This window comes from Dendrobates tinctorius, unplaced genomic scaffold, assembly GCF_039654945.1.
Source record: "Dendrobates tinctorius isolate UK_male_01 unplaced genomic scaffold, ASM3965494v1 ptg000058l, whole genome shotgun sequence".
NCBI classification, from domain to species: domain Eukaryota; kingdom Metazoa; phylum Chordata; class Amphibia; order Anura; family Dendrobatidae; genus Dendrobates; species Dendrobates tinctorius.
Window position 1 is genome coordinate 8855500 of NW_027361726.1, and position 26819 is coordinate 8882318.

The 26819-nt window shown below is 47.8% G+C and overlaps 2 protein-coding genes across 5 annotated transcripts in view; one reads left to right on the top strand and one right to left on the bottom strand.

Moving 5' to 3' along the window:
* The window catches only part of TECPR2 (tectonin beta-propeller repeat containing 2), a 30117-nt gene extending 13560 nt beyond the window's left edge, over positions 1–16557 (top strand). For both annotated transcript variants that reach the window (XM_073578008.1, XM_073578007.1), the window contains exons 15-20: positions 8947–9036; positions 9427–9660; positions 12129–12277; positions 13205–13346; positions 13695–13844; positions 14618–16557. In XM_073578008.1, the coding sequence (XP_073434109.1) occupies positions 8947–9036; positions 9427–9660; positions 12129–12277; positions 13205–13346; positions 13695–13844; positions 14618–14766 (914 nt within the window). In that variant the 3' untranslated portion in view covers positions 14767–16557. The remainder of the gene's footprint in view (positions 1–8946; positions 9037–9426; positions 9661–12128; positions 12278–13204; positions 13347–13694; positions 13845–14617) is intronic.
* A 6565-nt stretch (positions 16558–23122) lies between these two features.
* ANKRD9 (ankyrin repeat domain 9) overlaps positions 23123–26819 on the bottom strand; it is a 41957-nt gene continuing 38260 nt past the window's right edge. For all 3 annotated transcript variants that reach the window (XM_073578012.1, XM_073578011.1, XM_073578010.1), the window contains exon 2: positions 23123–24170. In XM_073578012.1, the coding sequence (XP_073434113.1) occupies positions 23233–24117 (885 nt within the window). In that variant the 5' untranslated portion in view covers positions 24118–24170 and the 3' untranslated portion in view covers positions 23123–23232. The remainder of the gene's footprint in view (positions 24171–26819) is intronic.

Consider the following 26819-nt stretch of genomic DNA (forward strand, 5'->3'; position numbering starts at 1 on the left):
CTTCTGGCGATGGTTCCTTTATGGTCCCGGTACCCCTCACGGATACGAGGGCGAACGCATGGAGAAGATTTGACCAGCGCTTTCGGATGCCCTGAATCAGCCCCATAGCTCTCCGTCCCCCTGCTCATAGGGTGGATCGATTGAGCAATAACCCTGTAACAACCTCTCTGGCTGTGCTACATCGCCCGGGAACTTTTTTACCTTAGGATCTGAGATGGGATGAAACCTGCAGGCTCCTAGACAGCGCAGACGGAGCGAGCACCGGATTGGAGGTATGGGGTCCTAGTCCCTGGGAGAATCGCTGACCGAGTCTCATCGGCGGCATACCGGCGGCCCCCCCCCCCCCCGCTCCCCCTTCACCCGGCGCTCGCCGCGGGTAGGCCCAAGAATTTAGTCCCCGGCTTTTCGGCCTACTAGGCCACAATTTTACATAGCGCCTCCCACTGTTAGCGCCGCCGCCCACGTCTTTGGTGCCTCTCGCTCTGTATGAGAGGCACCCTGCTAGTCTCGGGGGCCATGTTCCTTAACCCCTTCTCTGCTCCTCGGGCTCTGTGACGGCTACGGGGGTGCGCGCACGGATGGACAACACCTGGGGACTCTACACGGCCACCGATATTCCTCCCAGGGACACAGCGTCAGGACCGCGGGTAAGCTGCATCTGCTCTCAGAGAAAAGCTTAACCCCTTCGCTGCACATTCCCTGCAGCCCAGGCTCTGCTTGTAGCCCTTTCACGGGCACCATGTCCAGTCTAAGGAAGCAAAAAAAGGGGCTAATAAGAAGCGCACTGCGTTCTTTCCCGCTGGTACCTATTGCAAGACTGCCTTGCCCAGCAACCAGACTTATCTGCTATGCACGGATTGCGACCCGGCTTGTGCTAAAACGCCATCCGCCGCCGCTGCAAGATACTCCCTGCGTTTAGTCCCCCTGTGTGGGCCGCGTCCTTGTCACGGTCTGTGGAGTCACTGACCAAGGCTATAGAATCCTTCGGGAATCCTCATTACGTCAGAACACGTCTTTACCGTCCGAGGAGGGCTTTGGCGACGGCTAAGAACCGTCCGCCAGCAGGGGCCGTGCTCGTTCAAGGGATCCTCAGGTCTCTAGAAAGCGAACCCATGACGCGTCGCCTAGTCACGCTTGCGATTCAGCATTGACGAGTTCTGTCTCTCGCTCTCCCTCTCCTAATGTTCACAGAGAACATGTCTCTGAATTCGAGTCTGACATGTCAGTCCCTCAGAATTCCCCAAATGTCCATGAATCGCTTGATTCTCTGACAGTTGGACGAGGAGGATATTCCCGCTCCGGAACACGTTATCTTCTTTAAGAAGACTAAACGTGTACGCAGGGTATTTGCCCCGCCATTCGGAGTTGAAGGACATTGTCTAGAAACGTAGGAACCGACCACATAACTGGTTCACAGGGCAAAAGCCTCTCGAGGCTAAATACCCCTTTACTCCAGATCTAATGAAGGATTGGTTACAGTCCCCCTCGGTGGATCCTCCTGTATTGTGCCTTGCTCCCAAAGCGCTTTGATCCTTTTCTGAGGGCTCTTCAGTCAGAAACCCCTCCGATTGTCAAATTGGCTACCTCGGCAGTTCAGTTTTTGGAGCTTCAGGAGCGGCTTTTTTCCCATCTTTCGTGGCGACTTGAGTGGCTAAGGCAATGGCCACTTGGGCAGAAGTCTTAATTACTGCCTTCCAAGGTAGCAATCCTCCTCCGGAGACAACCAGTGTGGCCAGGCAGATTATTCACGCAGGGGATTTTGCAGTAGACGCCTCTTTAGATGCCGCTAATTGCGTTGCTAAGGCAACCGCTAATGCAGTCTCCATCAGAAGAGCCCTATGGCTACGCGACTGGCGGGCAGATTTCACCTCCAGAGACTTCTCTGCCGTATCAAACTGGTCCTCTGTTTGGACAAGAAACTAGACCAGCTCATTTCTGACACTTCCGGGGGGAAGAGTAGGTTTCCCCAACAAGGGGCTGCCCGTCCGTTTTCGGAATCAACAGCCCACTCGTTTTTCGACCCTTTTCGCAACAGCTCCAGCTGGTCCTCCACAACCTTGTCTTCCGGATGAGGTCGGTCCCCGCGTGGAGACAGAGGTTCCCAGGTCTCTCACAGACCTAACCGCTTTTGGAAACCCAGGCCGACAGCATCTGGATCGAAGGAAGCAGATCCCATAGATCCTCTACTCAATGACTTGTTGTGGTATCCGGCAGACGTCGACAAAGTAGGCGGCCGTCTGCTGTCATTCAGGCACAGCCTTCCTTCGGGCCGTTCATGCGCCGCAAAGGGACGGTTCCTCAAGACGAATGGTTCAGCGTTTTTTTTTTTTTTTTAATTTTTTATTCAAACCTTTCTTTGTGGTTCCAAAGAAGGAAGGAACGATGCGGTCCATACTGCACCTCAAGCTGTTAAATCAGTTTGTCAAAGTACGGCGATTCTGAATGGAATTCCTCCAATCGGTGTCGCCTCCATGCGAAAGGGAGAGTCCCTATCATCCAGTAGTTCCTGCGTTTAGCAATTTGAGAAGAACACTTCTAGTTTGTTGCCTTGCCCTTCGGTCTCGCCACCGCCCCCAGGGTCTATACCAAGGCCATGACGGTTGTCATGGCCATTCTTCACGCTTGGGGATTGGTGGTACTGCCGTATCTGGACAACTTGCTGATTAAGGGTCCATCCCTTCAAGCCTGCGAGAAATCCGTGGATCTCACTGTTAATACCCTTCCTCGCCTGGTTTGGAAGATAAACTTCGAAAAGACTTCCCCAACACTAGTCCAGCAGATTTCCTTTTTGGAACTGATCTTGGACTCTTCCCGCGGGTTGGTCATTCTCACTCCAGAAAAGGCCCGAGCCTTACAACAGGCAGCGTGGACTCTTTCCCGACCGATTTCTCACTCCATACATTTTCAGCATGATAGTTCTCGGAAACATGCTGGCAGCGATGGGAGCGGTCCCATTCGCACAGTTCCATTTCCGCCCTTTTCAACATGCTTTGCTGTTAACTTGGGACAAGAACCCGTTCTCCCTGGACCGCCGGTTCCTTCTGTCACTGCGAGTCAGACGAGCCCCCAAGCGGGGGACACTGAAATCCTCCCTGAGTTAAGGGAAGTTCTTTCTCCCAGTACGACGGTCAGTGGTGACCATCGACGCCAGTCTCCTAGGCTGGTGTGCGGTTTTTTCTTCGTCACCACACGGCACAGAGTCATTGGTTAATTCAAGAGTCCCGTCTCCCATCAACATCTTGGACATTCGAGCGATCAAATTCGCTCTACTGAGTTTCCACCATCTCCTCGCAGGTCACCTCATCAGGATCCAATCCGACAACACCACGACTGTGGCGTATATCAACCGTCAGGGAGGAACTCGGAGCAGGATGGACATGCACGAAGTGAGTCACATCCTCCATTGGGCCGAGACCAACCATTCGCCCATTTCAGCAATCCACACCCCCGGTGTGGACAATTGGACGGTGGTTTTTCTCTGTCGCCAAGGCCCTGCCTCAGAAGAGTGGTCTCTTCATCCCGAAGTTTTTTCAGCAGATCTGTCATCGCTGGGGGACTCCGGATGTGGATCATATGGCCTAAACACTAATCAACAGGGTTCCTCGATTCATTACCTGATCGCGCGATCCATGCGCCATCCGACCGGACACCCTAGTTCTGCCGTGGCACCGGTCCCGGCTCCCGTGCATTCTTCCCTTGCTCCCAAAGGGTCATCAAGAAAATTAGAGCAGAGGGGAATACCAGTGATCCTAGTCGCGCCAGATTGGTCGCGCTGGCCATGGTATGCAGAACTAGTACAACTAGTTGCTGGCGTTCCCTGGCGACTTCCAGATCGCATGGATCTACTCTCACAGGGCTCGATTTACCACTAGAACTCCAGGGCCCTGTCTTTGACGGCGTGGCCATTGAATCCTGGTTTTTAGCACAGGCTGTTTTTTCTCCTGATGTGATCTCCACCATGATTAATGTTAGGAAGCCCGTGTCCATGCGCACTTAGCATTGCACCTGGAGAACCTTCTTCTCGTGGTGCAAGGATCATGGTCGATCCCCACTGGTGTTTTCTATTCTTTCCATATTGGAATTCCTACAATCCGGATTAACGTCAGGTCTCGCGCTTAGCTCACTCAAGGGCCAGATTTCAGCCTTGTCAGTGCTATTCCAATGCAAAATTGACACCGGACTTCAGATGAAGACATTCATTCAGAAAGTCTCCCAGGTGGCGCCTCTATATTTTAAGGGCCATTGTAATCATTGGACTTGGTTCTCGAAGTCTTACAGGAGGCTCTTTTCGAACCACTGCAGGACGTACCACTAGCTATTCTCTCTTTTCAAGGTGGTCTTTCTAGCAGCAATTACGTCAATTACACAAGATTCTGAATTGGCAGCCCTGTCCTGCCGTCCTCCGTTCCTGAATTTTCATCAGGACAAGGCAGCTCTCAGGACGTCCCTGTCTTTCCTGCCCAAAGTCGGGTCGTCTTTTCATCTCAATAAAGAAATTGTTTGGCCTTCCTTCTGTCTGGCTCCAGTCCATTGCATTGAGAGGGCCTTCCACACCCTCGATGTGGTCAGGGCTCTGAGACGGTACATCTCGCGGACGGCTCCCTTCCTCAAGTCAGATGCCCTGTTCGTACTTCCACAGGGGTATAGGAAGGGTCTAGCCTCTTCAAAAACCACGCTAGCCAGGTGGATTTGCTTGGCTATTCAGGAATCCTACTGTGTCCGGGACACACCTGTCCCAGCAAGGACTCAGGCGCATTCTATCCGCTCAGTGGGCGCCTCTTGGGCCATTCGGCACCAGACGTCGGCAGAACAAGTCTTCAACGCTGCGACTTAGTCCAGCCTGCACACCTTTACAAAACATTACCAAATTCACTCTCAGGCCTGTCTGCAAGGCTGCGACTTGGTCCAGCCTGCATACCTTTACAAAACATTACCAAATTCATGCTCAGGCCTCTGCTGATGCAGCTCTTGGCAGACGCATCCTGCAATCGGCAGTCCCTGGGTGAGGAGCGTACAACTGCTAATACCCCATGTACCACTGGCTTAACACTGTGGAGTTAAGCCAGTGGTACATGGGGTATTAGCAGTTGTATTCTCCCCACCCAGGGACTGCTTTAGGACGTCCCACTGTCTGTTCCCCCAATGAGGCGTAGGACAAATAGGGATTTTTGTGTACTCACCATAAAATCCTTTTCTCCGAGCCAATCATTGGGGGACACAGCACCCACCCTGTTTGGCCTATTGGCTCACTGTAGCTTTTTTAGGTTTTGACAAGAGTTATGATTATTGTCATTCGTTTAATGCTCCTACTGCTTTATTCACTGAACTGGGGAATTCCCAGCCAGCAAGAGGGTGTATACTGCAGGGGAGGAGTTATCTTTTTTCTGTGTTTACTTAGTGTCTTCCTAGTGGCAAGCAGCATAACACCCACTGTCTGTGCCCCCCAATGATTGGCTCGGAGAAAAGGATTTTACGGTGAGTACACAAAAATCCCTATTTCTCCTACGCCTCATTGGGGGACACAGACAGTGGGACGTCCTAAAGCAGTCCCTTGGTGGGGAGCATACAACTGCTAATACCCCATGTACCACTGACTCAGAACTGTGGTACTGCCGATTGCAGGATGTGTCTGCCAAGAGCTGCATCCGCAGAGGCCTGAGAATGAACTTGTAATGTTTTGTAAAGGTATGCAGACTGGACTAAGTCGCAGCTTTGCAGACCTGTTCTGCCGAGGCCTGGTGCCGAATGGCCCAAGAGGCGCCCACTGAGCGGGTAGTGCGCCTTAATCCCTGCTGGGACAGGCGCATTCCTGAATAGCCAAGCGAATCCACCTGGCTAGCGTTGATTTTTGAAGCGGCTAGACCCTTCCTATGCCCCTCTGGAAGAATGAACAGGGCATCTGACTTGCGGAAGGGAGCCGTCCGCGAGATGTACCGTCTCAGAGCCCTAACCACATCCAGGGTGTGGAGGGCCTTCTCAATGCGATGGACAGGTGCCGGACGAAAGGAAGGCAAAACAATTTCCTCATTTAGATGGAAAGAGGATACGACTTTGGGCAGGAAGGACAGGTTTTGTGAATTCTTTCTCTGGCTTCCCTCTGGTGATTACTGAAGGTAGTGGAGCTGGTCAGATTGACAGAGGCTTGCCACCTGATAATGAGGAAGACGATTGGAGATCTGGGGTTTCTGATTGGGATTTAAGACAGCTGAGTCCCTCTATCCCTGCTGGTGATTTTCTTCCTGTGCCTTCTGAGGTCTGATGTCTCCTGCTCTTTCCCTGCATGGTTCAGCTAAGTGGTTCATTTGCTATTTGATCTGGTTTTGTCTATCTGCTTCGTGCCGGTCAGCCAGCTCCGGCTGGGGCTGTGCTGAATCACCGCCCATATGTTACTGCATGTGCCAGTTTGTTTTGTCCCTTGTTATATTGGTCTCTTTTTGCTTTGCTTTCAGAATATACCAGAGTGCTGATATAGTGGGGGCTAAGTCGTGCGACTTCAGTGTTTTTTGTGCATCAGACGTGTTGGACTTTTTGCAGGGTTTTTTGCGTGATTGCAGACAGTGTCTTTCCTTTCCTGTCTAGTCAGTGTGGGCCCCATCGTTTGCTCAGTCTATTTTTCTGCCTGCATTTGTGTTTTTATCTTGTCTCATCGACAATATATGTTTGGGGGCTATCTATTCCTTTGGGGTCTGCTCCGGGGCAGTTTAGATTTCCCCTTTCTTGCTTTAGGCTTAGTTAGCTTTCCGGCTGTGCTGAGGCGTCTAGGATCATCGTAGGTATGCTCCACGGCTACTGCTAGTTGTGTGCACAGGATTAGGGGGTCTGCAATCCGCTTAGTTTTCAACCACTCTGGTTTTCTGTGGCTTAGCCTGGGCCTGCTATCCTCCTCAGGGACCCAATCATAACAGACGGGGACGTCCTGAGAACTGCCTTGTCCTGATGAAAATTCAGGAACGGAGGACGGCAGGACAGGGCCGCCAAATCCGAAACTCATCTGATTGACGTAATTGCCACTAGAAAGACCACCTTCCAAGAGAGAATAGTTAGTGATACGTCCTGCAGCGGTTCGAAAGGAGCCTCCTGTAAGGCCCCGAGAACCAAGTTAAGGTCCCATGATTCCAATGGCCTTTTATAGGGAGGCGCTACATGAGAAACTCCCTGAATGAACGTCTTGACCTGAAGTTTGGTGGCAATTTTGCCTTGGAATAGGAATGACAAGGCTGAAATTTGGCCCTTGAGCGAGCTAAGCGCGAGGCCTGACTGAAGGAATTCCAATATGGCAGGAATGGAAAACACTAGAGGGAATCGACCATGATCCTTGCACCACGAAAAGAAGGTTTTCCAGGTGCGGTGATAAATGCGCATGGACACGGGCTTCCTAGCACTAATCATGGTGGAAATCACGTTGTGAGAAAACTCAGCCTGTGCTAGAATCCAGGATTCAACTGCCACGCCGTCAAAGACAGGGCACACTGTCTGTCCCCCAATGATTGGCTCGGAGAAAGGGATTTTACAGTAAGTACACAAAAATCCCTATTTTTTTTTTTTTCTCTTTTTTTTTATTGAGACGTAATTTTGAATGACATCGATCATTTTACCATATAATTTACTGGGGAAAAAAAAGTATAAGAAACTTGGGATTTGTTATGCTTTTCAATATGTGGAAGAAAAGATCTAGTAACTTAATTCTGAAGGTCAGTCTGACTACAGCGATGACAATTGTACTTTCTCTTATATTTTATGACTTTAAACAAAATATAAGTATTGATTTTTTTTTTTTTTTCCACCATTTTCTGAATGCCATAACTTTATTTTTCTGTGATTTTGAGAGTTTATTTCTCCTGCAGCGAGCTGTAGTTTTTATGGCTCTATTAAGGAGGAGAATAGTGTTTTTTTTGTTTTGTGTTTTTTATTATTATTTTATATACTCATGTATAAGCCGAGTTTTTCTGCACATTTTTTGTGCTGAAAACGCCCATCTCGGCTTATACATGAGACATTGTGACAGAAGACGTCTGGGGTGGGGGAGCAGCGGGTCGCTGGAGCTGGCGGCTGTAACTGTGCCCTCTGCTAAAGAGAAATGAATATTCATTGTGCTTGCAATTATTATTCATTTCTCTTATAGCATGCACAGTTACAGCCTCAGCCGCTGGCTGCCAGCAGCTCCTGCGGCCGGCCGATCACGTGTCCCCACTCATTAAGCTAATGAATATTCACCTCTCTCCACTCCCATAGGCATTGAGTGAGGTGAATATTCTTTCCCTTAATGAGCGGGGACACGTGATCGGCCAGCTGCTGGCATCGGAACAAGATGCTGCGAGGGCGTGCAAGGAAGGTAAGTAGGTTTTTTTTTTTTTGGTTTTTTTTTTTCTTTTATGCTTTTTTTTCATGGAGGCCATGCAGACAAGGATAGGGATGAGGAGCCACGCAGACACGGGTGGGGATAAGGAGCCACGCAGACACGGGTGGGGATAAGGAGCCACGCAGACACGGGTGGGGATAAGGAGCCACGCAGACACGGGTGGGGATAAGGAGCCACGCAGACACGGGTGGGGATAAGGAGCCACGCAGACACGGGTGGGGATAAGGAGCCACGCAGACACGGGTGGGGATAAGGAGCCACGCAGACACGGGAGGGGATAATGCATACCCAGCTTATACTCGAGTCAATAAGTCCCAGTTTTTCGTGGCAAAATTAGATGACTCTGCTTATAATCAGGTCGGCTTATACACAAGTATATAGGTTACATTTATTTTAGGGATATGAGAATCGAAAACCGCATTCTTGGTATTTTTTCTACCATAAGGTTTAAATGTTTTTATATTTTGAAAGTTTTATTTCTTTTGATCTATTTTATTTAATTTGTTTGCCTTTTAAAAAATTTGAAAAAAATGGGTGATTTTAATTTTTCTTTCTTGGTGATTTTTATTATTTTTCATTATTTACAGGCACATTCTGGCATCAGATAGTACCACGGGGTACGGCATCCACCACCAAATGGATGCATGTTTTCTCGTCTGCTTCCCCGAGTAGAGACGGTATGTAATAATTTTTAAGGCCATAATATATTTAATAGGATCCATCTGATAATTTGATGACATATCGCTAGGATTTGCCATTACTCTGTGATCGTTTGGATCCAATATCTGAGAATTGAAAGGCCAGTCGGTGGGAGTTGCACTCTATCCTCTTTATTGCTTTCCCTGCACAGCGGTGCCTCGGACCCCTGACCTGCCGTGCATCCGCACCTAAGGGAGTGGGCACTGAGCCCTGTGCATGGACCCATTCTTTCTTGTTGGATCCCCATCGTATCCTATCAATATATACCCCTTTTTTAGGGTGTAATTAACTATGTAAGTCTGACTTAACACTTCCCACTGTACCCGGTGGCTCTGAAGTCATCCACTTTGGTGCTGTCGCATTTGCAGGAAGCGTCCTATGGATATCCCAAAGCAGGAAAGACCTGTTCTGCTTGAGTGACCTGTCTGCTCCATACAGACCGTCCACAGCGCAGCTTCCCCCAGACACTGAGATGATCCACATGTCGGCCTGCGCGGATGCTGTCTGGGCTCTGGATCAGCACGGAGCGGTGCTGATCCGCCCTCTCTCCAAGACCTGTCCAACAGGAATGCATTGGACGAGACTGGATCTGTCTCAGCTGGGTAGGTGTATGAATAAAATAAATCCCATATAATTTGGGTTTGTAATTCTGTTGAAAACTGAGAACAGTTCGGCAGCATCTTTGTTTTCTGTAAACCCAACATTTTCTGTATCTGCGGGGAGATACTCAGGTAAGGTGTCCCTATCAGCTCTCTATACTTGGAGCGCTCGCCCTGAGTGCAGGGTTTCAGTGTTGCTGTTTCTCCGTAAAACCGAGAGAAGAGACTTTGTATGGGTGCGTGCATGTCACAGAATGTCCCAGCGCTCGGGGAACAGGACAGCCACTCGGCTCTGTAGGTGATATTCAATGCCACCCGGGTGGCCGCTGACGTTCATCTCGACATATTTTAACAGCTGGAGACCCGTGTGACACCGATACCTTAGACAAGTCACGCAAAGCTGCGAGCCCCCCACACCGGGACCACTCTGCAGATTAGTTTCTGAGTCTGGAATGTTGTTTTTAGGAGGGCAATGATTTATGTTCCCCGAATGTTGTTGCTGGGTTTTCTTTAGGAATACAAGCAAAAGTTTAGGGAAGTTTTTTCATTTTTTAATAAAACATTTTTTCCATAAAGTACATAGTAATATATTTTTTATGACACACATTAATGCCAAAAAAAAAGCGTGCACCCTTGCTGGGTTCATCAGTGGCAATAAGCCTCGCTTCAACTGCACCTTCCAAATCTGCTCCAGTACACACATTATTCCCGTCTGATTTGGTGCCGCACTTTATTCCAATAGTTAATGTTGTTTTTAGTAGCTGCGTTGATTCGGTCGTGACAATGAAAGATGGGATTCTTAATATTCTCGCTTGCACTTCAGAACGCTATGAACCATTCTCAATTCTATCATTTCGTGTTTTCCTTGTGTGCGAGTCGTGTGCACTCACATTACAGACTGCTCAGCATTGCTGCCCACTACCTTATTTTTGCACACAGCGGATGGGCCAAGTTCCTGTTACACTCCAGCAGATCTGCTCTGGAGTAAACGGATCCGGCCGTGCCCGCGGCCTGTGTGCCAGTTGGGCCGTGCCCGCGGCCTGTGTGCCAGTTGGGCCGTGCCCGCGGCCTGTGTGCCAGTTGGGCCGTGCCCGCGGCCTGTGTGCCAGTTGGGCCGTGCCCACCATGCTTTCGCATCATTATTACTCAGTATGAACGATTCCTGGGTCCATCTTCCTGCCTGCGGTCAGTCCGTTCCCAGCGAGACCTCACAGACCTTTCTGCTGGTTTCAGTTTTGTTTCCAGCTTTTCTCACCACCATTGTGTGGGTGGAATGTGATCTGGTTTGTTTGGGGTGTGGTGTCCAGAGGTAGCCGGGGGATCTCGCATGTATTTACACGAAGATCTGCGCTTTGTCTATTTTTCGTAAATGACGTGTTTGGAGTTGCTTGGACACAGTGACTGCAGTCTGGCTCGGTCTTGTGCAGAATTCCTGCCGCCACTTCCTGCTCGTCAGAATTTTTTTTACTTTTGTACCTTCAGTAATTAAGGTGACGGCGGGCAATGCGCCTGTACAATACCCTAAAGTCCAAGGCTTTTGGCTTGTACACTCATCTGTGCCACCAAAACAATTGACTGCACCTTACGCCCCCAATTTTGGCAATGTTGTGTGTGAGTTTAGTTCTCCATATGCGCGGCCTGCACTCCTCTTCGCTCTTTCTTTTACTATATTTTTCGTTATGTCATAGATAAAAAATGTTCTGGCTTTGAAGACGCCATAAATGTCTATAGTCACTTTACCCCTTTACATTTTGGGAAGGTAAATGGGTAACTTGCCAGAGAAACGTGTCTTGCACCCCTTCCTTCTGTGCCGTTCCATAGTCACAGCCCTGGCAGCTGGGGTCATAATGAATTATTAAAGGGGCTGTCCATGATTTAGAATTAGTCAGTGATATCAGATCGGTAGGGGTCCAGCACCCACAACAATCACCTGTTGGCATCGTAAGCCAGTGGACAGAGCCAATGGGAACTGCACTGCAGTACAAAGAATGGCCGCTACCTGGTGTATGGAGCCGTGCATTTTCAGCTCTGTACACTTTGTATATATGGCTGTCATTGATCTGTGGACCCCCAATAATCTGACATTAATGACCAACCCCTTTTAAGTTATTAGCATAGCCATAAATGCACCACATTTTTCCTGAAACATGTCGGATCCAGTTCGGACCACATCAATGCTTAATCTGCACCTCAAAGTTTTAGGGCACAGTTTTAAGAAAAACAAATGGTGTATCCCCTAAATAATGTCTTTGGGGGTCATGGAGTGTTACACGTCCTCATACTGGGCTGAACTCTGTCCAAGGGCTGAGGGCGGGGAGATCAACGGCGTCAGGTGGGATACATGCCTAGGTCTTGGTTTTATGGATCATACCCCTATAAACAGTGGTTATCGGGCCAGGACGGTGCTCAGGACATGGCCTGTATATATTGTACCGCCACATGTCTGGTGACCACACATACTCTTCCTCCAGGTCCGGTGAGGCTCTGCAGCCTGTCCTGCGGCAACCAGCACATCTGGGCATGTGACACCAGCGGGGGGATATACTTCCGAGTAGGAACGCAGCCCCTCAATCCAAGTATGATGCTGCCTGCTTGGATCATGATCGAGCCCCCCATACAGGTAATATGGACAAGTAACGGACTGTTGTAGGGGTTGTTCAGAGTTACAGTGACAGCGCCACTCCTGGCCGTGGGTTGTGTCTGGTATTGCAGCTCAGCTCTACTGAAGTGAAGGAGAATAAGCTGCAGTACTGCACCTAACCTGAGGACAGGTGTGGCGCTGTTTTGGAAGATGGCAGCCATGGTTTTCTAGTCCTGGACTTTGTCAGTGAATAGGAGTCTGTAGCGACCCCTTACCTCAATACGTTATCAGCTTGTGGGTGGGTGGGGGGACACCGTTAAGGTTTATTTACACAACCCCTTTAATTATTTCTTGCTTTTTGGTTTGTGTTCTGGATGAGTGAGAAATGTAATTTGCTGAGCGTAGATCCGATTCAGCTGCCTCACAAAATGGACATCAGTCCGTCAAAATATTCGGAGAATCCGCACCCGTCCGACGCCACTGCATACTTTCCACATGAGCGTCCGCATCGTACCTGATGTAACGCAGGGATCTGTGTGTAAACAGCGCTCCGTCCAGGGACGACGGCGTCTAAATATATCTGTAACCTCAAATGGTGCGAACAGGAAAGACCAGAGCTGCGCTCCCGATGCCGCCCTCGCAGCTCTTGAAGGGGCCCAGACATCAAAAATAACAACAAAAATGGACTTCACTATCTCCAATAGTGAATAGACATTTGGTTTTTGCTTACAAATCCATGTTGATTTGATTCCACTTGCACAGCTGAGGAATTGTTAGAATGTATCGGTGCAGGTCAGTAGATAAAGAATTGAACTGCTGCCATGTTGAGAATTTCCATGGTACATTGTTGCAAAACATCTGCTGTCATAAGGGGGTGAGAGGACCATTCAGTGACAGTAAGCAGAAATTGTGTTTATTTATGTTCACACTATATTAACCGCCTTTTTTTTTTTTTCATTTTTGCAGCCAGTAGGAGTAATCCTGATAAATGTTTACTCTGGTCCAAATGATAATATGCTGTGGACACTGGACAACAAGTGCAACGTTTACGTCCGGCTTGGCATCACCGAGGAGATGCCCATCGGGGTGGACTGGGAGTATGTGCCTGGTAAGAACAGAGCGATGGTCCCATTCATCTTCAGTATATCCTATTATGTATTTTATTTTTTTTCTGAATAAAAATCTCTGGTGATTGCGGCTCCCATGCAGATCTATGCGGCTCCCATGCAGATCTATGTGTCTCCATGGTTACAGGCTACAAGCAGACCCCATGTAATCAGCTCCGTCTGCTTCCTCTCGCCGTCCTGCTGTCAGATCGCTGCATGATCTAAGCACAGAGTTTTTTTGGTGTGCAGCAGAGCTGTGTAGATCTTTTAATCCAGACCATATGGAAAGTTACGAAAATGAGTTGCAAAAGTATACATGCCCATCAAGCTTTTGACATCTGTCTCTGTAGGTTTGCAGGCATGCCATCTGGCAGTGAGTGCGAGAACCGTCTGGGCCCTGTGTCAGAACGGGGATATTGCTAGACGGTACGGGATCACAGAGAAAAATGCAGCCGGGGACTACTGGAAGAAGATCCCGGGAAACATGTCATGGGTAACGGGTAAGTGCATAAAATGCAGCAAGAGCTATTCCCCAAGGAGAGGAGGTTTTGGAGGAAGTTATTTTTTATTTTGTTAAGGTGTCTGCTCCTGGACATTTTTCATTTAACTGAATGGGTCCAATGTTCTGTGCTGATTTACTTTCTGAGTTTACCTTCATAAATATTCTGATCCAGAGCTCGAATTACCCTGCTTAAACACATGCAAAAGTTATGTGGGCTACCAACAGCTACCACTAGGGGGAGCTCACTGCATACAGATTTACAGAAGAACGTAGTGTAATGCAGAGAGCTCCCCCTAGTGGTGGCTGCAGACAGGATCTTATCATGTATCTCTGTATACAGGGAGCTCCCCCTAGTGGTGGAGCCTGCAGACAGAATCTTATCAAGTATCTCTGTATACAGAGAGCTCCCCCTAGTGGTGGCTGCAGACAGGATCTTGTCATTATCCCTGTATACAGGGAGCTCCCCCTAGTGGTGGCTGCAGACAGGATCTTATCATGTATCTCTGTATACAGGGAGCTCCCCCTAGTGGTGGCTGCAGACAGAATCTTATCATGCATCTCTCGATACGGGGAGCTCCCCCTAGTGGTGGCTGCAGGCAAGCAGGATTGGAACATGTCAGGAGATTCCTCCTGCCGCAAACATGGATATCCAAACTCCGACCCTGGCGCGTCCCCACCAATCTGATATTTATGAATTCTCCTTTGGATAGATCCTCGATATGTTGTGACCTGACAATGATTGTTACTGTCAGTGTGTGGTTTCTTTTTCAGTGACACCCCAGGACGATGTTTGGGGTGTGAGCAGCTCGGGGTCCCTACTCCAGCGTCTCACGAAGACATACAGCCACCACCCTGACATTCCAAAGTGTGACGGCATCCTGGCGCAGTCCGACTTCGAGGAGGAGTGGGAGGTAATCTGAGCGAGTGCTGCTGCCAGAACCGGCTGCTAATCTACGTGAAAATAGTTCTTATGCTGCTAAATCGCCTGTGTTGTCCTTATTAACACACCCAGCACTTTGCCTGGTCCGGAGCATTTCCACATTGTGTCCGTGCCCTTGTTACAGACGTCGTATTTCTGGATGGACTGAGCACCAACCGTCACGTTAGTCGCTTCCTATAGCTGAATTATTAAATATTGTGCTGGGGCAACGTCTGGTATCCTCACTGGTCTGGATCCCCCCATAACCATCTGCCAATCTGCACTAAACAATGCTGCCATTGATCTGATGCCTTCACTTTCACAGTAATGTGTAGAGGGGTCTCCCCACCACAGGCGGTCTCCGTATGTTGTGCCATAATATAGCGATCTATGGTTTCCACCCCGGACAGGATGTGATGTCGTTGTGAAGGAACCATTCGTTGTGGGGGTCCTAGCGTTCTTCCCCCTCACCGGTCACTGCCAGAGATCATATCCTACAGGCTTATGAAATTTTAACCATTTACTTCTAAATTAATTTGACTGTTTTTATTGAAAAAAATATATCTTACAGACCACCCACCCAAAAATAATGATTAAGCTCTGAAGCCACCTGCTTCTGTCACTCGAATTTAATGGAGTTCATTTAGTCCTTGCTTTTTTTTTTCTCTGGAAAATTTGGGTAAGATAAGATGTGATCACCCTGACTGTCATTTTCCGACTTTTGGGTTATCTATTTTTTCCTAACATACCCAGTTGGGAATAACCCTGTATTTTCTGATCTCTTGGGGTCTGACCGCTGTGACCCCTTTACCAGTCGCTGGTTAGAGTGGGACATTGGCTGAGCTTACGCGACATTACAACGGGATCCTGAAAATATGACGCTGTAAAATGGAGCGATGGGACTGTGTATGGGAAGGGTTCCATCAGGAGTCTGCACAAGTCCGTTAGAATGGAGAGGAGATGGCCACGCATGTGCACTCCTATTTCTGACAACTCCCGTAGACCATGAATGGGCCGTCTCTGGATGGTTAGGATCCCGGTGATAGGCAATTCTTTGGATAGGGGATAACTTGCTCATTTGGGAACAGCATCTAATGATGTCCCGGTAATTATTTAGTAAGACTAGTCATGTAAGTACACCCGTGTGGGAGTTGCACCTATAGCCATGTTGACTGTTTCCCACCACCAAGTGACTGGTGACAACCCGTCCAGCTTCTGTATTGGTGGCTGTCTGTGCCGTGTGTCACCTGGCTTTTTCAGGAGCAGATATATATAAAACTAATATGTGGGAAGAGCAACTTTTTCTCTTGGGGTTTTCCTCTGTTACATCTGGATTAACCACTGCCCCCATCATCACAGACTTTTAGCAATTGCAAGACGTTGCACATTCTTCTGCCATTTTCTATATAAATGTTCCAACTTTATTTTTTTTGCTGGTCTCTGAATCCCGGTCTGTTCCGCCAAGGTGTGTCTGGTCTTCACTCGCTCTTCATTCCAAGGGTCTAATCCTGTTATTAGTCTTTTTGCTGGCATTGCACATCCGCGGGTGTTGGAAGGGTTAATGAATGTATCTGCACATAATTCTCTGGCCTTTATGAGCAGGATGCATTTTGTTACAGTGACCTCAAAATATATTTTTTTCTTTTATATCTTGCATTGTGTATTGTCCTGTATGACCGTGGGGTGTAGTGGATACTGGCTGCTAATTTATTGTCCTCTAGGTGTCTGGCGTCACAGTTTATACGACATCCTTTCCCTTTATTATCGTTGGTTAAATAAATAATAAAGCCAATTTGTGTCGGGTTCTTGTTTCCTACGGGTTGTGCTTCACCAGCCGCCATCCCATGGCCGACTTGTGCATCACACACCGCTGGGATTTGAAGATATGATGCCAATTTTTCTGCCTTGTATATCGGAAAGGGTTAAATCTGCTGCAAAATATGCACATGGCGTGTTCAGACTTTGCGGGGGGCTGTCTCAGTAAGGCTGTGTGCAAGCGCGATCTACAGGCAAGAGCCATGTCTGTGCATTTCTCATATAGAGAAGCACATGATGGTAAGGCCATATGCACTATACAAATGAGAGACTAAGTCCAGCCCATGCCAGGAGATCAGCAGACAGAGGGTCATCGCAGTGTCAGGAGTAATGTGTTGCCCCTGGTAATGTCCGGCTGTGGTGGGCTCATTCCTGCTGTGACCTTCACCTCGGCACAGAGTCAGTTTGTCAGGAGTGTAATATTTTGTATGAGAATGGAACAGACCTGCTCGGGTGAGAACCGGCCGAGATGCACCCAGAGGAATTCACTGACTGTAGATGTTATCGCAACCTCTCCAGGGCCCCCGTAGTATGATCTATATGAATATATACAGCCATTCTTGCACCTCCGTCTCCTGCACTTCATGTATATACTGATGTTTACGTCCATTGATGCTCCTCCTTCATAAACCTTATCTGTTTCCAGCACCTTACAGCCGTGACGTGTCTATTCACAAAGGGTCCTCTTCTGTTCTTATGCTCGTGGTGCAACGTTGGATCTCCACACCCTGTGACTCTGTGATCTTTATCTGTCATACAAGCGTGCTTCATTCCTTAAATACTCTGTGGTGCTAATGCCGGGAACATGTACATGCAATAACTATGTGACCTGCTCTTCTCCACTTGTCTCCGTTCCCCTCTAGTCATGGCACGGCCCTCACTAACGTATAATCGAGTAGCTGGGTCACTGCCCCATTATTTAGGCATACTCTTCTGAATTACTCTGTGCTGCCGAGAATACCACTTCTTCCATGTAACGGTCTGTGTCAAGACCTCTCACTTGTCTCCATTCCCTGCCCTTGTTCTTACTAACATGACCACCTATATATAATGTAAGTGTTAGGGATGAGCGAGTATACTCGTTAGGATTCGGTACTCGGCGAGTAATGCGGTACTCGCCTCGCAATATCCGGCACAGTCTCAGCACAGTCCCACACAGCCCGGCATAGTCCCCGCACAATACCTGCACAGCCCAGCACAGTCCCCGCACAGCCCAGCATAGTCCCCGCACAGTACCTGCAAACTGCAGAGTCCCCGCACAGTACCTGCAAAGCCCCGCACACCCTGGCACAGTCCTGCACAGCCCGGCACAGTATTCTCACAGGCCAGCACAGTTCCGCACAGCCCGGCATGATCTTCGCATTGGCCAGCACAGTCTTCGCACAGTTCCAGCCCAGCACACACACACACAACCCATTACTCGCATTTCCCATAGACTTACATTGGACTCGCAACTCGTTACGAGTACCCGACTATTAGGAGGTACTCGTAACGAGTACAGCGAGTCCGAATACTTCACTACTCGCTCAACCCTAGTAAATGTACTTTTCTGCTGAAATACTCTGTGCTGCGGGGAACACCGCCTCTATCTTGCAGCTCTATGACGCAACCTCGTTTCTGTTACCCACCCTCATACTCGCTAACGTCATCAAATGCTAAATTTTCTGTGTCATATTAAGCTAGCATATAAGCATGTTTCTTTCCTTAAATACTCTGTTCTGCCATGGGGCACCACATCTTCTACCATGTAACTCTCTCTGTGACCCGACATATCGCTCGTCCTTCCTATTACTACTAGGAACTATTTATATGATTGCCTTGTAATGTTTTCATTTCCTGTTCTGTCCAGATGTCACCGTATCTCAAAATTCCAAGCGGAAGAAGTTCACCGACCGCCATATTGGGACACCCAAGTGATTCGTGTCTCAATATGGAAACTGCTGCTGGTACCAACGTATTGCACGGTTCCACCAGCGGAATACCGTCGCACCACTCACTCAGTCGCGCGCGCACACACACACACACACTCTCTCACACTCAAGGAGCCTCTTGCGCAGTACCACCAGTGGAACACCGTCGCACTGCGCCTGCGCAAATTCCACGCAGGCGTAGTGAATCATTCGGATGATCGTGGCGGCAGATGCGCGACGTGTCGACAGGCAGAGGAAGTCGGTCACATTAAAGGGGTTTTCCCACAAACGAAAGTTCATTTAAAAATTGTCTGTGCCTGACTGTGTACGGAGCATACCACATCTCCTGGGCAGGGGAGGAAGCAAAAGACAATACTGACATTACAGCAGGGGATCACAGAGGATTCATTTTGTGAGGTAAAATATTTCACTGACTGTTTATAAACAATATTTTACCTCACAAAATGTATCCTCATCACATGTATCCGATGTGATGAGTTTCTCGCATCACACTTGCAAGTGTGACCCCGGCCTTATTCTCTTTCTCCTTAAATACTCCTGTGCTGCTGGTAACTTGCCTCCCACCATCTAACTCTGGGTTCTTGACCTCTCGCTTGTCTCCATTTGTCACAGGAGTATAAGCCGCCCTGTGTAAAAACTAGATTAGCAGCAACCTCTCCTGAAATACTCTGTACTGCCATTTTTATTTTAACTTCTGAGCAACTTCCCACTTGTCTGCTTTGACCCCCCCCCCCCGATCCGGACACTTGGCCATGGCCACCAGCGAGCGGTGTGATTACTGAAGTTACTGGGATGGTCGTGGCCACAGGCCTATGGACGGATGGGCTTCTCCCGTTCTGCTGTCATACATTGTACACCGGCTCCTTGTATTCGTGTTTTGTACTTTTATAATGTTATTGTTCTTCCTCAGACGTAACAGATACAATTGGCCAGTTTTGCTTGTAGTAAATATTATGAATGGCAGATAACCGAGAACGTCGCCTTGTGTGTTGTGATGTCAGGAGGCGTCTCCACCCCGTGGGTAAGTGAGATAAGCGATAAGGGGCGCTGTGGTGTTGTCAGTACGTGACCCTGCTCTACATGTCAGCGGGGGTAAAAATCTAAGAGCAGAAGAGAAGGAATAATTCCCCCATAATGTGGGAGTATGCAGAGCTTATCATTAAAGGGACACTATTGAAGAATCACTAGGGAAATGAGCAGCTGCCTCTGTTCACGGCTTGTCCCCTTTAACAACAAAAGGCTCAGTCCTAATGAAATCCAATATGTCTTATCCTTGTCTCTGCCTTCAAGGGAGAGATGAACACCCAAATAGTCGCCCAATTTTGTAGGGTTTGCTGCACCTGGATATTTTCTGTCTTAAGTGCACCACATTTACTAAAGGGTTATTCCTTGTATTAAAGAATAGAGGATGGTCTGAGAGATGGGACCCCAAATACCATAAAGAGAGATCTGGCCTGCTCCATTCAAGAAACTGCTGGAAAATAGCTGAGTAAAACTTGTTAATGGGAGCCTGTAAGCCGAAAATGACTATTCCAACCAAGCATCGGTGCTCTGTGCACACCTATGATGGCCGCCGGGTTCGGTCCACCTTCCTACTTTCCAGCAATCACTACACTTATCGCTCCTGTCACACCAGAGCTGCCAACCAAGGAAAAGAAGGCAGAGACGTTTACCAGAAAAATAAGGCCACAACACGGGTGCACAGTCAGTACTCCCTTTAATGGTGAGTGTAACCCTTTAATTGGCGTGTGCCTCTTCATTTATTTGGCCCTGTCTAATCCAGCCAGGAATTGTATAAATCTGACATGTGTAACCCTTATGTGTCTGGATCAGTTGTATCCAGACGCCGCTTTGCAAGTTTCCATTTACTTGCAGCAAATGGCATGAAATTAGTGCGGTATTGAAAGGTGATGTAGAAGGTTGCTGGCTGAACTTGTCAGTACAAAGGCATATATTGTGATTGTGGAGGCTGGGGGGGTCTAACCCCTGGACCCCAATGATCCTGTGAATGAAGGGGCTGCAATGCTGGTACATGCCAAATCAGTGCTTTCCCCTTCGTTTTCAGGATACGTGAAGGTCTGATGTTGGACCGCCCCCCCCAGTGATGGCTTATCCATGTGAGCATGAATTCAGTTTCATGTCTTCCTGTGGCACACATCCTACTCGCTAGTCTAAGAAGTTCTGCAGCAGATACAGTTCCTTCTTGATACACTGCTTTATTGCTGGGATTTTTCTTCCAGACTCTGAACACAGGACTAAACATTAGGGAATTGCTCATTAAGCATTTGGTTAAAACAATGTGTATTACCCCCAGACACCGATCTGAGCACCCTCATATAATAATGACGCCACATAAAGTGCAATAATTTATTTTATTTCTCAGACAAACAAATCCGGAAAGTGCAGAAGCCGGAAGACTCTGAGGTAGTCGGAGGGGAGTCTCCGGGCACATAAATATAGGTACATTTTATTGTAAAGTGCTTTGTACTGAGGTGCAAATCCCCAGCCTGAGCACCAATGGGGGAGGAGTGAAAATATATATTATATATTCTCCTAGACCTTGATATGTGCGTGGTTGGGGAGGGAAAGGGGGCACCGCCTTAAATCTGCAAAAATCTAGAGGAACACTCTCAGACCATTGCAAAACTACGACTCCCAACAGGCCCATAAGCTTTTGTCTAGGCAGTGCATATTGGGAGTTGCAGTTTTGCAATAACATGAAGCCTACACATAGGAAATCTCTGTGCAGAAACTTCTGCAAGACCCAGCAATGCCCGGTTGTAAAGGGCCCGCTCCCCCTATGGACTAGTCGGTTCGCTTAGCCCGTCCTATTAAATAAAATCAATACAACATCTAATAATAAAAGTCTAAAAACAGAACCAAGGTGCAAATAATGCAACACATATACACTTAGGTCCATATATATTTGGACAGAGACAACATTTTTCTAATTTTGGTTCTAGACATTACCACAATGAATTTTAAACAAAACAATTCAGATACAGTTGAAGTTCAGACTTTCAGCTTTCATTTGAGGGTATCCACATTAAAATTGGATGAAGGGTTTAGGAGTTTCAGCTCCTAATTGGACAATTGACTCCAAGGCTATTTCATGGACAGGTGTGGGCAATCCCTTCATTGTGTCATTCTCAATTAAGGTATTCTCAACTGAGGTATTCAGAGCCATACTGTGTGCTCAGATCCAGTCAAATGCAGCCAAACTGATTGGTCGTTGTTTCATACTACAGATGGACAATGACCCAAAACATAAAGCCAAAGCAACCCAGGAGTTTATTAAAGCAAAGAAGTGGAATATTCTTGAATGGCCAAGTCAGTCACCTGATCTCAACCCAATTGAGCATGCATTTCACTTGTTAAAGACTAAACTTCAGACAGAAAGGCCCACAAACAAACAGCAACTGGAAACCACCGCAGTGAAGGCCTGGCAGAGCATCAAAAAGGAGGAAACACAGCGTCTGGTGATGTCCATGAGTTCAAGACTTCAGGCAGTCATTGCCAACAAAGGGTTTTCAACCAAGTACTAGAAATGAACATTTTATTTACAATTATTTAATCTGTCCAATTACTTTTGGTCCCTTTAAAAACAGGGTGGCACATGTTAAGCAGCTGAAACTCCTAAACCCTTCATCCAATTTTAATGTGGATACCCTCAAATGAAAGCTGAAAGTCTGAACTTCAACTGCATCTGAATTGTTTTGTTTAAAATTCATTGTGGTAATGTCTAGAACCAAAATTAGAAAAATGTTGTCTCTGTCCAAATATATATGGACCTAACTGTATATAAAAAAAGCTACAAGTCCCCACAAGGTTTTTGTATTAATATTCCAAAACCTCTCAAAAGGTAAAACTGGTGCCGGATTATCACATTTTCTGGATTATTAGACTGGCGAAAAAGTATATAGAACTTATAAAGGTAGGGACCTTATAGGAAGACCGCCCAACATTAAAATGTTTCCCTTCTTTAAAATGATGGACTATTCCTTACACAAGACTTCGCACCTATCCATAGAATATATGGTAAATGTGTGATAGCTGGGTTCCGGCTGCTGAGACCCCCCTGATCATGAGAACGTGAGGCCCACAGTCCACTGTGTGAATGGAGCGGTAGTGAGTTTTTGTGCTCAGCAACTCCTATAGGGATGAATGTAGAGGTGGTCGCACATGCGAACGCTCAAGTCACACAGGGGACTATCAGATCGTGAGCGTGGCCCAATGGCCAGACCCCCAGCATTTAAATAAGTAATCTGCTGAGATTCACAGTTATATTGTGAGTGGGATGCCCCTTTAAGCTTTTACACAGTAGCTGTTGAAGCAGAGCTGTAGTGTAAAGTATAGGGATGAGAGCAGAACTTCTGATGAGCCTGATATTAAACTGCAATAGCAAAGGCAGGGAGGTCATCACTGATATTAATGGTTGGACATAGCTACCAGCTCCTATATTCATGCACAGCTATGTATAAGGGGGGGCTCTGTGCTTGGGGCATGGCTCTTTGGGATGTGTTAAGCACCCGTTATGGGGAAAACGCTATCTCAGTGTAGAAACGCGCATGTATTCCTTCATCAGCCCCTGGCACAGACCCCAGAGACAGGTTGTGGTTCTAGTGTCTGCGTGTTGTATGCCACCCTATGGGCCGGTTTGTGTTGGGTGGGCTTACATTCTCATGCTGAACCATGATACTACTCCTAAAAATGGAGGCTCTTTATTGGGGGACTTGCTTCTGTAAGGCAAAGGGTCTCAAGAAGTCTGGTAGAGAGATTTCCTCCAGGGCCTCTGGGAACCTGTCAGCAGGGAGGGCCCTGAGCAGTGTCTGCATAGACAGGGTGAATAGGGTTGGGGGAGACGTGCCTGTCAGCCATCTGTATATGTCCTTCCCCAGCTCCTTCTGCCAGGTTGTGCTATCCTCCAGGAGCCGCTGTCGGGTGCAGAGGGGTATACCCCTGGGCATGTACAGGAGAAGAGAGTCCAGACACAGCCTCTTCAGGTGCATATCCTGCGGACTGGCCCCTATAAGGTGCAGAAGACCGTCCAAGGGGGTTTGGCCACAGCAATCATTTATGTATGGGCAGGCTCCATGCCCCAGCAGCAAAGTTAAACATTCAACTCGTTGCAGCTCACAAGCCAAGTGTATGGGGGTCTTCCCACCCTCCACCCGTTGGCACCCCCGTTGGTTGATGTAGACAGTCCGGCTTTCGGAAGGGAATGTCCGCAGGGTGCGGAATATTTCCTGCAGGATCTGTACCCGATTGTAGCGCACGGCCATGGTGAGGTGTGCAGCTCCCGACTGGCAGCAGCTGAAGCTTTTGCTTGGCACAGCAAGTGCATCGTTTGGGAAGTGGTTGAGCAGGTAACGGGCATAAGCCAGATGATTGTGCACCAGGGCGTAGAGCAGGGCTTCAGACGGGGAGTACGAGCTCACTATGCCGCCTTCCTCCCAGTGTAACACCTCCATGAGCCGCATGTCCTCCAGTACCCACACTGGGAGCAGGTCCCTCACTGCCTGGTAGAAGGCGAACGAGGTCTTCTTGCATTGCTTCTCCGACTGGTATTCCGGCGATCGCGGTGCCCACTGAATGGTGCCAGGCATCTCGACTTGAATGCACTTATGGGTCCAGAGTGACCATCACACCACCGCGTCTCCTGAAATGGCAAAATGTATGTGATTGCTCACCTCTAACTTATAGGGGGAAACACAATGTGTACATTACGGGATCATTAGCAGGATGGGGGAAAATACACCAACATATCCACAATACTGAATCATTACAACCGCTGTGCTAATAACTGCATCAGAGCAGACCCGGGAACATGGCAGCTCATGGGCCACATCCTTCAGCTGGGCCTGGAAATCAAATGTAATGATAGGCAGTGGTACACTTAATTAATTCTGGCCGCGCGGCCGCTGCAGCACCACATAGTGATGCCGCCATGACCTGTGAATATAATCTTTAAGGATTTGGCGGCTTGACCATGCATAAAGATTGATGCCACATCGATTGGTCCAAATATCTCTTCACTGGGCCAGGGTGTGCATCTGGAAGAGAAGGTGGGTTATTCTGCTCCAGAACCACACTTTGGGCTAAGTGAAAATTTGCAAACTATTATAATGACAGTAATTTGGAGTGAACTTGGTATCTAGTGGACGGAGGTAGAAGTAGACCCTCACTTCAGTAGTCGCATTCAATCAACGTAGTCTTCACGTAATATAGTGACACAACAGAGATGAGAAGATTATTCATCTTGTTTTGATTCTGGGGACAATAAGACAGATGTTTCGACCTTCCAGTGTCTCTGAACATAAAATAAAGACTGAGCGGTCTAATAGAAGGTATACCACCGACATAAAGTGTACAAATACACAGAAATGCACATAAAGATACACAAATGTTGACCATTGAGACATCCTGTTATATATGCAGAGTGAGAAGCCACAGAAATAGGCATACAACAGCATTATAGACAGACTGTAGGTATCAAAAATGGAAAAAGACTACTCGTTATTTCTCATCGGCGCCGGGATGAGAGGACAAGGAATTCAGAGTAAGAGTGCATTCAGACGACTGTATAAATCAGACTGCAATGTGCGGACTGGCCAGTGGGTCTCCTGCTCAGAGAGTGAAGTTGTCGCTCTTGGATCAGGAGACTCACCAGCCTGTCTACGCATTGCAGTATGGTTGTCTAAATGTATCCTAATAGGAAGTTTTAGCAGCGCCAGTGTTGAAAGATGGCTGATTATGGTCACATCCATGGGCCGAGTAGATGAGAGAGCGGTGTCTGAAATGTGGCAGAGGTGACGAGGGTCAGACAGAAGTGTATTATGGCGGTTGCATTGGACGCATAATTAGGACTCCAGTGGAGGGTGCCCTGTGCGAGTCATGCCAGTTGGGGGCGTCTCTTGGCAATGGTTATAGAGGGGAATGGGGTGTCAAATAAGTTGGGACCCTCAAGAAATATCCAGGGATGCGTCACTAAGGGAAGAAGCGAGCAAGAAACCTGCTCTGTCCAGAACACTCTGGTCAAGTTAGGCCTGTTTCACACATCCGTATTTTACCATCAGTCAAAATTTGCCGTTTTGCAAAAAAAAAAAAAAAACGGATCTGCCATTTTGCATGGTGGATCCGTTTTTTTCCCGTTGAGTTGCATTACCAGCGGATCTTGACGGATGGCCATCTGTTGGATCCGGTTTTTTTTGCGGATCCGCCAAAATGCCTGGACGGACAATGCAACTTTTTTTCAGGCGGCCGGATCCGCATTTTACATTGCGCATGCCCGGAGGATTTTCCTTGGCCGCAAATTTAACCCTAAACCCTGTTCTGGCGGCTGAAAAAAATTCTCTCTCCCTCTCTCTCCCCAGGCAGCGGTTCCTTTAAAATTCTTCCTTCAACGGATCCGTTAAAATAACTGTCCGGGGCCAAACGTTGTGGTCAGTACAGGAACGGATCAGTTGTCCGCCATTTTAGCGGATTTTAACTGACGAAAAAAACTGATGTGTGAAACAGGCCTTACAAAATAGATTACAGTATGCAGAAAGGTGTCCAGAAACCGCAATGGAAAAAGGACTTTAAAAACGTTATTTATTAGTAACTATTAAAATATCAAAAGGGAAGAACTAAAATCAAACACACTAGGTTTACGCATTTCGAGCACTAGGGCACTTAATCATGGCTATTAGTGCTCAAAACGCGTAGGCCTACTGTCTGATTTTAATTATTTTCTTTTAATATTAGTTACTAATAAATCATGATTTTTAGTCCTTTTCCATTGCGGTTGCTGGATGCCTTTTTGCCTTCTATCTGACCATTTTCACCTGAGAGCCGGCGGGTGGTCTCGGTCCGTGCACTGTACCCTTATTAGACTGAACGATAACTGGACAGGATCAGCCCACTGGATCATTTTTCATTACCTTGGTCAAAGAGTACATGGGACAGAAAGATGTGGAGATGTACTCATATCAGAGGAGTCATATACTGTATACAGGGGCCAGGCGGAGCAGTAACATAGTATATAGTGTGGAGACGTAGATACAAAGTAGCAAGGTGAACGCAAATAAGAAACACTGGAAGATAAGTGTAGATAATGGAGGCTGCCACTCGGGGAACTATACATCTTACCAGATAATCATAAGCATCAAGGTGTCTAAAAGGCACGAATCTTAATGAACACAAATGTAGCTGAACTCCAATTACATGACACCAGAAAGTCATCCCCCCGCTCACACCCCGAGGGGCTGCAACTGGAACAGTGATTCCAGAACCATTCTCTGTTTGAGGAGCCTCACATGATCGCCGC